The 14081-nt window shown below is 34.8% G+C and overlaps 1 protein-coding gene across 1 annotated transcript; it reads right to left on the minus strand.

Annotated features, from left to right (window-relative positions):
- Positions 1 to 202: 202 nt before the first annotated feature.
- LOC148269165 (Transcription initiation factor IIF, beta subunit) lies at positions 203 to 7078 on the minus strand. The gene is made up of 6 exons (XM_088218564.1): positions 6586 to 7078; positions 3661 to 3769; positions 2651 to 2781; positions 2473 to 2547; positions 780 to 929; positions 203 to 549 (listed from the first exon to the last, which is right to left on the minus strand). Exons 1-6 carry the CDS (start codon positions 6802 to 6804, stop codon positions 430 to 432), a joined length of 804 nt encoding a protein of 267 aa, XP_088074690.1. The 5' UTR covers positions 6805 to 7078; the 3' UTR covers positions 203 to 429.
- Between the last annotated feature and the right edge of the window lie 7003 nt (positions 7079 to 14081).

The raw sequence follows: 14081 nt of genomic DNA on the forward strand, positions 1-14081 counted from the left end.
AACATTTGCACAGGAATCAATATCAGCCAGTTTCTAAGGCAGTGTCAACCCATCCGACAAAATTCTAATGGAACCTGGAAGCACATGCCACATATAAGCTCAATATTACATTACCCAAATCAACAATAAACTCCACATTGAGCTCCAACACTACCGCAACAAACTTCAGCAACACAAAAGTGAAACAGAAATTCCCAGGAAGTGCCGAAATAAGAACCATCAAGGTAATTTTATCAGCATGATAAATACATGCTAAAAATTTTCTATCCCATTAGTTATTACGTAATCAAATTCAGCAAAAAGGTAATCCTATCTATATTTTTTCCTTCTATCTTGTCTTTCCTTGCTATTTTATTTGATTTGATGTCCGTCTTGTCCAAAAAGAAGACGTAATAAGTACATAATCATACAAACTAAGATGGAGATATCTCATTCGCCACCCGTGTCCTCAACAGTCTTTTTATATTCCGGCTTAAGCTCATAAGTTCCTTGGTTGGTACCTCTCTTATTGTATACACACAGCTCGTTCAGTATTTCTTTCAAGAATTGCTGCAAAGAAGAAAATATATATATAAGATGTATAAATCTTATGATGTGTGAATAACGTATAGGTAACGTATAGAACGAATATAATCTAAAACTAGTTTATTTATCAAATTTAGTTTATTTATCAAATTCAAGGTTATTAGATGATATCAATACTTCCATTGCCTGCCATAAAATCTCACATCAAGAGGACACCATGATAAAAAATGTGGGAGAAAGAAAAAGAAACATACTGCAGGTTGATCGGTTTCTTGCACAAGCTGTTTTAAAGCCCAATTTGGCTGTCTTTCAAATAATTTGAACATTATATCTTCCAGTTCCCCACGATCACGTCTTGTTCTCTTCATTTCTGATGGCTTAACTGGAGCTGTTTTCTTCTTATCCTGCACAAAGACGATAATTAATTAACAGTCAGCAAGTTTTCTTTTCATATAAAAGGTTGAGAACATGTATTTTTGCCACAAAGACTACTCTCATTAGGAGAGAGCACATGGCACATTAATAATTTTCCTTCTGGAAATCTTAATAATTGAACCGGTCATAAGAAATCAAGCCTTTATCAGACACAGCATGAAACTCTGCCAAAGTGCAAGGCTGCTGGAAACAAACCTGAACTAGATTTTCCCTAATGCCATGCAAGGATGAAAAATATCAATTTTATCAACATAAAATACTTAAAGTACATCATATATTCATAAATACTAACAAAATCAAATATACTAAAAGAATAATATGTATTTTTAGATCATAGTGAACAATTATTTGATAATTATGCCGTATCTTAAATAAAATATCTAAAACTACACTATAATCTATAGCTTCACTATATTGCATTTCTGCAATTTGTTAAATTATTTTTGTTCTTTTATCTTGCACTGATTTTTTTTCTCATAAAAATTTATGTCTCACCTTTTATTGAAATTTTATTTTATTTTATTGATTAGTCCATTGTTCGTTTATTATCAATAATTTTTGTTGTTATTTTTCAATTTTTTTTCAAAAAACTTCCTTTTTCGTTTCTTAAACAATATAAAATAAAAATCAGGTTTTTTATATAGGTATAGTCTATACTTTTATTTTTTTCCTTCATTTAATTTTAATGTAAATTTCATATTCTTTTTCTTGATAAATACATTTCTTTTCTTAAAACAAATTATTTATATTTTGGCTAAATGACTCCATAAATGTATGATTCACTTTTTTTATGTTTTTGTTCACCTCTAAGTATCATACAATTTTTTTTACATTTTTTATTATTCGATTTGTGTTTTTATTTTTTTAAAATAACTTAATCTTTTGTATTTTTCTTCACATATATAAAATTGTCATTTTTGAATTTATTTATATTTTATTAATTATTTATTATTATAGAAGTTAACAAAAAATACGCTATAATAACAATAAACTACCAATTAAATTCAAAACCCGTCTACACCTTCATATCTTTTTCTAAGTTCATCTATAGTCTACTTAATAAAAATAAAAAACGTGCTTACTGCTGGCAACATAAAGCTACTTAACAGCTGATAGATTCAATAAAACAAAAGATCTTTCCTCATGTTTCATTTTTTTTACTAACAATTAAATTTGTACTTCTTCATGGAAAGCATTTTCTTTTTCGAAATATTCATGGAAAGCATTTTAGGGTCACAATAGTCCAAATTTGTTTGTTTTCCTAATTTCGATATGTTTACTATTGAACTTCCACGTTTCTTATTCAACAGTCCAAATACATGTAAATACTCTCTAAAAGAATTTAATGATTTCATCTTAAAAGACAAAAAGCCAGACCATATGGTACCAAACTGTATAAGAAAATACATTATTTAACTTGCAATGACCAATGCATAAGGGGAGAAATTGTACATTGCTCTAAAACTATTTTTATTTTTTTATCAACATTATTTAACGGTAAAAAGAACTTACCTTAGAATTGCTTGAAACCAGAGCAACCATTCCAGGCATGGGCCTCATATGCACTCCACGATCATTATCAATAACCTTTACAGACATCAAATCAGAGAATTATAACAGGACCATGATAATAAAATAAACCGGTTCTTTCCAGTCTCCGGAAAATCAGATAAGCATTTAAAACCCCTGCCTGAATTTGTCTATTCTTGATCATGGACTTATTTGTCCTTTCCCGACATAATCTTCCATACTCCTCAATGTTTGCACCATGGGGCTTCATGTCAAATTTGTGCTCAACCTTGCCTTCCATTGCTACCCTACCTATAAATGAATCTAGAAATTAGAATGCTGCATCATAGTCTAAAAACATGGATGATGCAATCAAATACATAAATATACTGCAGAAGTCAAGGGATCATAAGAAGAAAAACTTGAGACGGAAAACAAAAATGGCATGCTTTGCACCTCAATTTAGTCTGCTAGAGTTATTGTGGAGAGTTAAAGGATATGGTACAAATATGCAATTCTTATGGAAATGGATACAGATAGGGAATCAATATACAAATATTTATCTAGAATGCACATTTATTTGCCAATTTGAATATAATTTCCTTCAAATAGCAAGTCTTCATGTCTCGGGACTTCACAAGAGCTCCTCTGTAAGTGTGTTTCATCCCAACACTTTCCAGCATGAAAGTAACAGAAACCAGAAGGCCAAAGAACCATTTGAAACAGAAAATATTGCTCTTTTCAAGGATGTCGAGTGTAGAATGATTGAATGGTCCTATACTCCTACTTATAAAAGAACACTAGTGAAATAAATGAGTGCATGTATAAGTGTTGATAAACTTATCTTTATCTAAGCTGGTCATTCACTCCTGTCCTCAGAGAAATTACAACCAACTTTTTACCTTATATAGACTATAGAAGATATCACATGGGTGACAAAATCAAACTCATATTCACTGGAGAGGCGAAAAGAACTCATAAATTAGTCATGTTTATTGATTACATTTGGCATATACAGTGAGGAAAATTAAAAGTTAAACATAGTTAACATATTATGCCAAAAAACTATCATGCTCTTTTGCACCCCTGGTGCTCATACTAATATTATTCTACTTTTCACTTAAAAAAAACGTATATAGTTTATGAAATAAGATAGTCCAAAAAAGCTATAGGAGAAAGCATGAATCTCACCTTGACTTGTCTCAGAGAAAACGCACATAGGAACGAAGTCTTTAAACATATTCAAAGAATAATTCTTGGGTATATTGCCCATCTCTGTGCCAGCCATCTCCATGGTGAACTGAGCATATACGAAAATTGCATTAGAAGCATGGAAATGATAATATACAAGTAACACATCCTAGTAGCAAACATGCTGCCAAGTTGAACAAAATTTAGAACATGGAAATTTAAGAACAAAATATTCTAGCAACATATTTTCTCTTTGAAGTAAAAAATATGAATTAACAAAGCACCAAGGGGATGCAACCCATATACAAAAGTATTTACATATTGGTTTGGCAATCAATTATACACCCAAAATCATCCACTCTATACAAATCATGCCCTGAAATTAACAATCCAAATAAATAGAACCATCTATCTCCAATCTTAGTAATACCACTTTCAATCCCATCAAACACCCTCCTATATCTTTCCTTCCAAATAATCCAAAAAACAGTCAAAGAGATTAATCTAGTTAACTTTTTATTCTTTTTACCGATCCCAACCCAAGCCCACAGCTCCTCCTTGATAGTGCCCGCCATAACCCAACTCAACCCCAGCAGGCTCTTATCACAGACCATATATCCTGGACAGCAGAACAGTAAAGAAGATGACTGCACGATTCAGCCTCCCTTTTACACATGTAACATCTATTCACCATCACCATTCCCCTTCTCATCAAGTTGTCATCTGTCAATATACAATTCCTGCTGGCCTTCCAAGAAAAAAAAAAAGCAATCTTGGGTGGAGCCTGAACCTTCCATATGTGTTTGGCTGGGAAATAAAACTGTCTACTGCCATTCTCACCCGTTATATACTCATAGTAAGATTTCACAGAAAAGTCACCATTTTCCTTGTGCTTCCAGATCAACTTATCATTGACATTTGTGACACTAAACTTGGAAAGCAAAAGAACAAGATTCTCATATTTCTCCACCTCCCAGTCATTGAGATCCCTAGTTACCACCACATTCCACCCACCACCAGTCTCCTCCCCACTACAAGCCTCTTCCAGGGAAATACCTTTGTTTTGAGCAACAGCGTAAATTCTAGGAAAACAATCCTTGAGACATCCCCCTTCAACCCAATCATCCACCCAAAAGAGTATATTGTTCCCCCTTCCAAGCTTCCATTTAATACATTTACACCAAGTAGCATCATCAGAGCTGATTTTCTTCCATAACCTGGTTCCAAAAGGACCCCCCATACCACCCCAACAGCCTCTCCCATTCCAATAGCCCCATCTGGCCTCTACAATTCTCTTCCACATTCTATCCTCCTCATTAAGATATCTCCACAACCACTTGCCAAGTAGAGCCATATTCATTTCAACCAAGGACCTTATGCCCAAACCCCCCCGCACCCATCTAGGAATATATTTATAGATGAAGTATCAAGTTAACTCTAGTTATATCTTGTCAACTTTTTCTTTTTCCAAAAGTTATATCTCGTCACTTGTCAAAGGGATTTAAGCCAACTGCATGTCTATGCATTCTAGGCACAAAGAAGAAAAATGCAAGCCTAAAACTGAAGCAGTGTTGACCCCTCATCCGACTAAGCTTCAGATTAGGTTAAAGTTAGCGAGTTTAGAGAAAGACAAACAGAAAAAAGATGTATATTGGTGTGTGCATGAAAGGCTCCAGTCATGAGATAACATATGCAAGACAATAAAATAAAATGGAGTCATAAATGCTGCTGAAAGTTGAAATAAAGTTGTAGCGTTGTTGGGGAGAAATGGAAAGGCGTTAGTATACTGAAAAGGAACAGAATAAAATGAAAGATAATAGTATTGAATGAAGCATAAATGTCATAAATTTTTTGGATAAGCTAGTAAAGGAAACGAGGGTTTGCTTGTCTGGTAGAGGTGAAAGAAAGAAAAATAAATATACTAATGTAACAATTATAACAATAATAATCTTATATTCCCCATAAGCTTACAATAAGTAAATGAATAAATAACTTAATTTCGTCGGTATGTTATCTTTGGAACAAATGAATATTATTTATAGAATTGATTTGAGTATTTACACTTAAATTAACTATAACATAATAAAAATTCTTTTCAAAATTATTAAAAACATTGAATTCTTAAAGATTTCAAATTAAATTAAAATAATATATTCAAACTTCACCAGATCAAACTTTTAAGCAGCTGAAAATACATTGTAAAATAATAAAAATTAAGGGAATCATACCCTAAAATGACAGAAGTAGCATCACAAAGACTATTAAGCAGTTAAAAACTACCTTCTAAAGTTCATTAAAGTAACTAAACTTTCAAAATATTGTCTTAATTTAACTTGAAATTCTAAAGGATATAAATTTATATCTTTTTTTTCCTGTAGTCAGGTTTCCACAGACAAGCTTTAGCGCACAGAGAATAGCTCCTTTTCAGTTTAGCCAATAATAGGACATTTAGGCGGGGAAATTAAGGGATTGACGAAGAAAATCTCATTGTATATGTATATATTTCCCAATAAATTCAAAATGAAGTCCATTTGTTCCTAATACACCCTTAAGTTTATCTTTTCTCCTGGTCCATTCCATCCACTCCTCAATTCAGGAGCTTTAGAAAGAATATAAAGCAAATAGTTCACCACGTTTCCCTTCCATTCCATCACAAAATATCATACCAGAATGTAAAATCTTTCTTCACTTCCCGTTCCTTTTCCTTCCCACCCCCAAACCCACTGTCAGTTAAATATACAATAACGCAGGAGCTCTAACAAAGTTCTTTCGACAGAACTTATTGCGTCAATAGCATATGATTTTCCAAGCGTAAGACAAAACATAGCTAAATCAGTATCCTAATTAGCCACCTAATTTAGGAAAAAACCAAGCTAAATTATTTGAATCAGTAACTGCATATATATTGAAATCGAATTTGAGTACCTCGGGAGAAGAATCAGGTCGTAAAGGATCGATGGATAGTACGACCTTGGCGACAGGGTGCGAATCCAAAGAAGACGAAGAAGAAGACGACGAAGAAGAGTGGCTCTGCCATGCCTTTGCGACCACCAACGGACACTTCATCAACCAAACCGACCTATCAGCTTTTCCAGTTTCCAATACACCGCCGTTTGTAACGCCGTTACTGTGCTCGTCCTCCATCGACGGCTCGGAGTCCGCTTTCTCTTCTTGCTATTTTACTTGACAAGTTCTTGTTTTCTGTTTGTATCTCTCACTGAGTCGCTCCCTTTTCCTTTCCTAAACTGTCTAGTCTGAAATATTTTGGGTCGGGGCTGGAGGCTGGAGGCTGGAGGCTGGAGGCTGGTCGGACTCGCCCGAAGCGGAGACGGTATTTATGTTTCTTTTCCGGTTTTTGCGAAGGAAATTAAATTGACATTTGACAAACCGGTCTACTAGTGTACCCCTTTCCCAATTCTATTAGTTACTTTTTCAGAAAAAAAAAAGTCCCCAAAACTTGTGTGTGTGGGTGTGTGTATATACAAATTGAGGTGTAATCTTCATTGCATGATGAAAAATATTAATTAAATTATATATTTATATATTTAGTTTAATACTTACATAATTTTTTTTAAAAATAATTTAATTTTTTATTTAATATTATGCAATAAAGAAAGATGTATTTAATATATAAACTGCATATAATATATATTCAATTATAAGATCTTTAATGTTTTAATGAAACAAATTCTTACAATTAATAAGGCAATTCTAACAAAATAAACTTGGAGATTGTATACGCGGATGGGTGGATATCAATGTATATTATCACATAAGTAAAGAAGTTAATACATAAATCTTGTTGAAGAAATTGAATGTTATGTACGAGAGGGAAAATGCTTAATATAAAGCATTTATTATAAAAAACTAGTGAATTTGAAGCTGCAAGATAACAATCAATAGCAGAACATTTGACTGAATCAATACCACAAAAATAGCTTTAAATAATGAAATACATGCATTATTGCTCTTGAGCTCTTTGCTAGACAGTTGAGAGACCTTAGTGATGTCTCTTAGTAACTCTGCTCCAAACAATATTTTGTCCTTATCCGTGGTAAAAAACAGTTTTTACAACAAGGATATAACACTCCGAGTTTAAGAAATACTCATTCAATTTTGAGATACTAAAATATTTTCGTTCGTTTCATTTCATATATTTATATCCATTTATTTCCCTTTTGTTAATTTATTCTATTGCGAAACGAGTAATTAAATTTAAATCATCATGAAAATACAAAAATAATTAAGAAAATTCGTTTTGGACCCTTTTGAAGATAATTTAAGAAATTTGGGCACAACTCTAATATATGGAGGGCCTATTTGAAAAGAAATTGAGAAAATAGGGATCAATTCGCAAAAAGAAAAAGAGCGGGCCACCTCCACAGCATGGCAGACTAAAACACGTCGCGTGGCGGCCGCATGCGCTTCCATGTGGGAAGCCAGGTTGGCAAACTACATGCTAAACGGATCGAACGACTCATATCCATTCCCGCTCGCACAAATGGTTGGATCACAAATCTCGTCGAGATTCAAACAGACGGTCCTGATAAGCTGCGTGAAGATCCAAGTTGAGCGATGAACTAGCGAGATTCACTCCTGGATAATCAAGATGGATGACCCAGATTTACACATCGAATCCGCTTAAATAGGCCTCGATCAGATAGTTCTTCTTTCATCACCCAGGCCCTAATCGAACGACTACGATTAAAAGAATATGGGGTAACCCCTCCTTTGTCGACTTAGAAACCCTAGCTGGCAAGGGACAAAATCGAAGGACCAGGGAGTCGCCGAAGAAAATGAACCAGACGGCGGAATTGGGTGGCACTACCGTGCCGAAGATCGAACCAATGCTGGTAAGGCTAATTTTCTTCCTTTTTTCTTTGTAAAACACTTCCCATCCATGTTTTAAGCCAATTTCCATCATAACCTGGCTAGATTCGATGTGACTAAGGCAAATGAGCGCGAGAAAAGAAGAATCAGACGGGGGAGCTCGGTTGCACCGTCGTGTGGAACCCTAAATCGACTCCAGTGAGTTTTCTTTGCTCCATTTGACCATCTTTTTTGTATTTCCACATCGTTTTGATACATGCTTCCTAATTTTACCAAAAAACTCGAAGTAATCTGAGAGCTGGGAGCTGCCATGAATGGTAGTTGAGAGAGGCAGTGTTTTGGTCTTTGACTCAGTGTAAGAATCCATCAACATTTTCCCTGTTATGGTTAAATCAAAGTTTAATCGATAATAAACGACGATTTTAAACAATTTTGTGATTCCTTGATAATTAAATACAGGTTGCCAATGGAGCCAATTAATCGATTATTTATGTTCGCCAGTAGTTTTACTATGTGCTATCTATTCATTATTTTTATCTCTATTCTTATCTTATTGTATTTACTATTTTTATTTTTATTTTATTTTCATCTTTTCTTACTTATTTACTTATTTTGTAGTCGTCTATTTCTTTTCTATTGGCCTAATCTATTTTCATTCTTATTTCACTGTGTCCATCTAGAACTAATGTATTAATCACGCATCTTGAATCGTTGTATTTTACTTTATTCTGTTTCACTTTGTGTTATTTTGTTTTAGTTTAGTTCGTTTTGCTTCATTATCGAATTCTACCTTGTTTAATTTTACCTTGATTTATTCGTTCCATTTTGTTATTCATATTATTGCAACATTATGTCATTTTACTTCACTTCTATTTACAATTTTATTCCTTAACGGATTTTAAAATATGAATTTCATATTATTATATTATTTGAAGTACAGGTCTTACGTGGCTTAATAATAATGAAAAATATGCATGTATAAATCAATAAAAAGAGCTTACCAAGTCTCATGGGAAAGAGCGTACGAATTTGGTACATAGAATGAACTCTACCTTGAACGTATCCTTAGCCGTATGTGGCTGGGAAGTCTTATACTGGATGGGGTTGGGAGTTAATTAACTTCGCTCATACCAGACGGGGTATTGAGACGATTTTTAATTTGTGGTGCCCACTACCAGATGAGGTATGAGGACGACCGATAATTTGCAAAGAAAGTATTTTGTATACACACGTAGCGGGGATTCCTATAGGCCCCAGCGATACCGGTAGGGAAAATGAAATAATATGACGAGAATAGATATAGCAAGTAACCTGATTTTAGGCAAATAGTAAAGAACCCAACGTTATATGTCATTAGAATGTATGCTTTTTGTGTTTAAATTGTCATTCTAATTTTATCTTAGTGTGTTGTGTTTGAATGACTACTAGTTGGGGAAGGAAAAAATAATGTTTTTAGTAAAACGGATAAGGAATGCATTAGCATTCAAATTTTATTAAAAGCATACTCCATCTGTCGTTTTATGTTTTCTACAATCCTTTGATTTTCATGTTAGTGGTAAAGTGTTGATATTCTTACTGAGCTAGTGTAGTTCACTCTTTTCTTATTAACAATTTCATATCAAGACGACCAAGATTTGGATCCCAAAGAGTAAAGAAATAGCTAGGATATCATTCATTTCATTTCCACCAGACTTAGATTGAGGTTAATTATTATTTTGTAGTAGTTTTCTTATTTTCGGTTATGAGACATTTGAATAAATTGCTCTAAATATTTTTAAGTTGACGTGTAACGAATGTAATATTTAAGATTTTAACTCTTCCGCACAGTAATAATTTCATTATCATTATATTATTATAGTCATGCAAAATACTCAAGAGTACAGTAATAATTTCATTATCATTATATTATTATAGTCATGCTAAATACTCAGTCCATAATATGGGTCTTGGGCCTTTACGGTTGGTGTCAGAGTTGCATTTTTCGAAACCATTCCTTGCACATAGGGTCAAAATAAATTTAATGCAATTCGAATATCAAACTATTGTCATGTAATGTAGATAAAAAAATATGAGGAGAGGAAGGCCTTCGCTAAACAAAGCAACTCGGGAGGGATCATTACGGAAGGACGTTAATCGACTCTTCAAAATGTTTGAGAGATTGATTTTTGCCCAGTAGGCTAGGGAGAAAAAAAGGGAGTTATCTGATCTCTCTCCACCCCTATCACAGTATGAGCCACCTCCACATCGAGATGATCTAGTACTCCCACGGTACAACCCAGTTCCTCCATAATACTATTCGACACCTCCACAATACAATCCAGTGCCTCCACCGTACAATCTGGTGCCTCCACAGGGCCACCCAGTTCCTCCTCAGCATAATCCAGTTCCCCTCCAACAGGACCCAACTTCGCCTACGATAGACCCCATATAGATCGAAAGGTACAAGAGACTTAGCTCATATACTTTTGTAGGGGCATCTACTTTTAAAGAAGTCGAGTACTGGTTGGCAAAAACAGAGAAGACATTCACGATACTTTGGGTGATTCCCGAACAGAAGGTTGTCATTGTCACGTATATGTTTGTAGGTGAGGCAGGACGTTGGTGGCAACTTAAGTAGGCTACTTTGCCCACTCCGGTCACCTGGGAACAGTTTTTGATAGCTTTCAATGCTGAGTACCTTTCAGAATATCTTCGATATTTAAAAGAAATGGGGTTTGCACAACTAGCATAGGGAGACTTGCCAGTGACAGAATAGGCTCAAAAGTTCCTTGAGTTAAGTTGATACTCCCTTGATAGTATGTTAAATGAAGGCAAGAAGACAAGAAGGTTTGAATGAGGTCTTCGCCCTGAGATCAGACAACAGTTGTATGTGTTTAAGCTCATCACATGTTCGTCAGTTTTAGCCAAGACAGTTGATCGAGAGGAATATTCGTATTTTTTCGTCAGTGGTGAGCAGTCCTAGGCCCCTAATCCTACATCATAGACCAACACCAACTGCATCGAGCCAGTCGAACAAGAGGCTAAGGATCGCTCCTCAAGTTCCTTCCCAGGCTCGATAGTAGGATGTGGTAAAATTTGTCAGCACTGTGACAAATATCATGGGGACTGACCGTATTACCGTCTCAACAACACCTACTGTATATGTGGGAGTACCCAGTATTACGCGAGAGAGTGCTTGAGGAATCAAAATTAGGCCAGGGCCTGCGGTCCAAGGCAGAATCTACACGCTCACCAAGTAAGATACCGAAACTAACCTAGATATGATTCAGGGTACGTATACTATCTGTAAATATCTTGCACATATTTTAATTGACACTGGTGCTTTGTATTCTTTTATTTCACATGATTTACTCAATATTTAAATGTACTACTTGAATGCCTTGAATATGTCTTATTGGTATTTATATCTGGGAACGAACGTTCTTGGGAAATATTATATACAAATCATATATTATACAAATTGCAGATAGGGAACTGAGTGTAGATCTAATAACACTAGACACAGAGAATTATGATATAATGTTAGGGATGAATTAGTTAGCAGTTTATCATGCTACCATTGACTGTTACCACAAGAGACTTGTATTCAATATCTCTAATGAAAAACTTTTTACTAATTAATAAAATCTCAAATATTGTTGGTGTGTGAAGGTAATGAATTGAATTTAATTGAATACCATTGATTTAATTATTCCTTTTATGCAATAGACAAACTCAAGGAAGAGGTTTGCATTTAAGATATTTCTGTCATCTGAAACTTTCCTGATGAACTACTAGGGTTGCCAGTAGATCGAGAGGTAGAATTTGCCATTAATCTCCAACCTGGTACCCAACCCATCTCGATTTGCCCCATGCCGGATGAGTCGTGTCAAAATCAAGGAACTGAGAAAACAAATCAAAGAGCTGCAGGATAATGGTTTCATCTGACACAACATATCACCTTGGGTGTTGGAGTCACGTTCGCAAAAAATAGCGATTGAACATTGAGGTTATGCAAAGACCATAGAGAACTGAAGAGAGTCTTAATTAAGAACAAGTACCTCATTTCCAAGATTGATGACCTTTTTGATCAATTATAGGGTGCTAAGATTTTCTCCAAAATTGACCTACATTTAGGATACCATCAGGTGAAAATTAAAGCAGAAGACATCCCTAAGACGACTTTCAGAACCCGACATGGACATTATGAGTTTCTAATCATGTCGTTCGGATTGACTAATGCACCCGCAATCTTCATGGATTTGATAACTAAGATATTCAGACAATTCTTGGATCAATTTGTTATAGTTTTTATTGATGATATCTTGATTTACTCTAATAACAGGGAAGAACACGCTCAACATCTGACCCATATCTTGTATATTCTCAGAGAAAAGAAATTATATCCAAAGTGGAGTAAATGTGGATTTTAGCTTGAGTAAACTTCTTTTTTGGGACACATAATATTGAAAGAATGAGTGTCAATGAATTCTGATAAGATTGAGGCCGTGATGGGTTAGAAGCAACTGACTATGGTTAAGGAAGTTAGGCATATTTTGGGTATGACAGGTTATTACTACAGATTTGTGGAAGAATTTTCAAGCATAATAACTCTTTTGACATGACTCATGAAGAAATGTGTCAAGTTTGAGTGAAATGAGGAATATGAAAGAAGCTTTACAGAACTCAAAAACTAACTGACTATCGCACCGGTGTTGGCTTACCAAATGGGACTAGCAGATATACAATATAGAGTAACGCATCCTAGCAAGGTTTGAGTTGTGTTTTGATGCAGCATGAGAGAGTTATAGCTTATGGGTCCAAATCTGAAAACCCATGAAAAGAATTACCCCACTCACGATTTATAGCTTACCGCAATTATTCACATCTTGAACACCTGGTGCAACTACTTGTATGGACAGACGTTTGAAATTTATAGGGACCACAAGAGTCTGAAATACATATTCACCCAGAAGGACTTTAACATACATCACAGGCATTAGATAGAACTTTTTAAATGTTATTATTGTAAGATCTTGTTCACCCAGGTAAGGAGAATGTGGTAGCAGATACTTTTAGCAAGAAGAATGCAGGTATGTTAACTCAAATAATAGTCTCCGAGCATAGACTGATAAGGGCCATGAAACGAATATAACTTCAAGACTTAGAATGAGCTACATGTCTAGCTTACTTAACAATCCAACCCGAGTTAATCCAGAGGATCAATGAGGCTCAGCTAGCCAATTCCATTCTAGCAGCTCTTTGAAAGGATATAGAACAACATTTGAATCCAGGGTTTCGAGTTTCAACTAATGAGTTACCCAGGTTTCAAGATAGGTTGTGTGTTTAGATTGATGACGATTTGAAAAAAGACATCATGACAGAGCCTTACAGTTCGAAGTTCATCATGCGCCTGGGAAGTACCAAGATATACCAAAGTATGCGGTTCCAATTTTGGAGGAATGAGATAAAAAGAGATATTGCTAATTTTGTCTCAAGGTGTCTCACATGCCAATAAGTAAAGGTTGAGCATCAACGCTCAGGCAGTCTACTCCTACTACTACCAATTTCAGATTGAAAATGGGAACATATCACTATGAATTTTATAATAA

Source organism: Carica papaya, chromosome 1 (assembly GCF_054855325.1).
Source record: "Carica papaya isolate Zhongbai chromosome 1, ASM5485532v1, whole genome shotgun sequence".
Taxonomy (NCBI): domain Eukaryota; kingdom Viridiplantae; phylum Streptophyta; class Magnoliopsida; order Brassicales; family Caricaceae; genus Carica; species Carica papaya.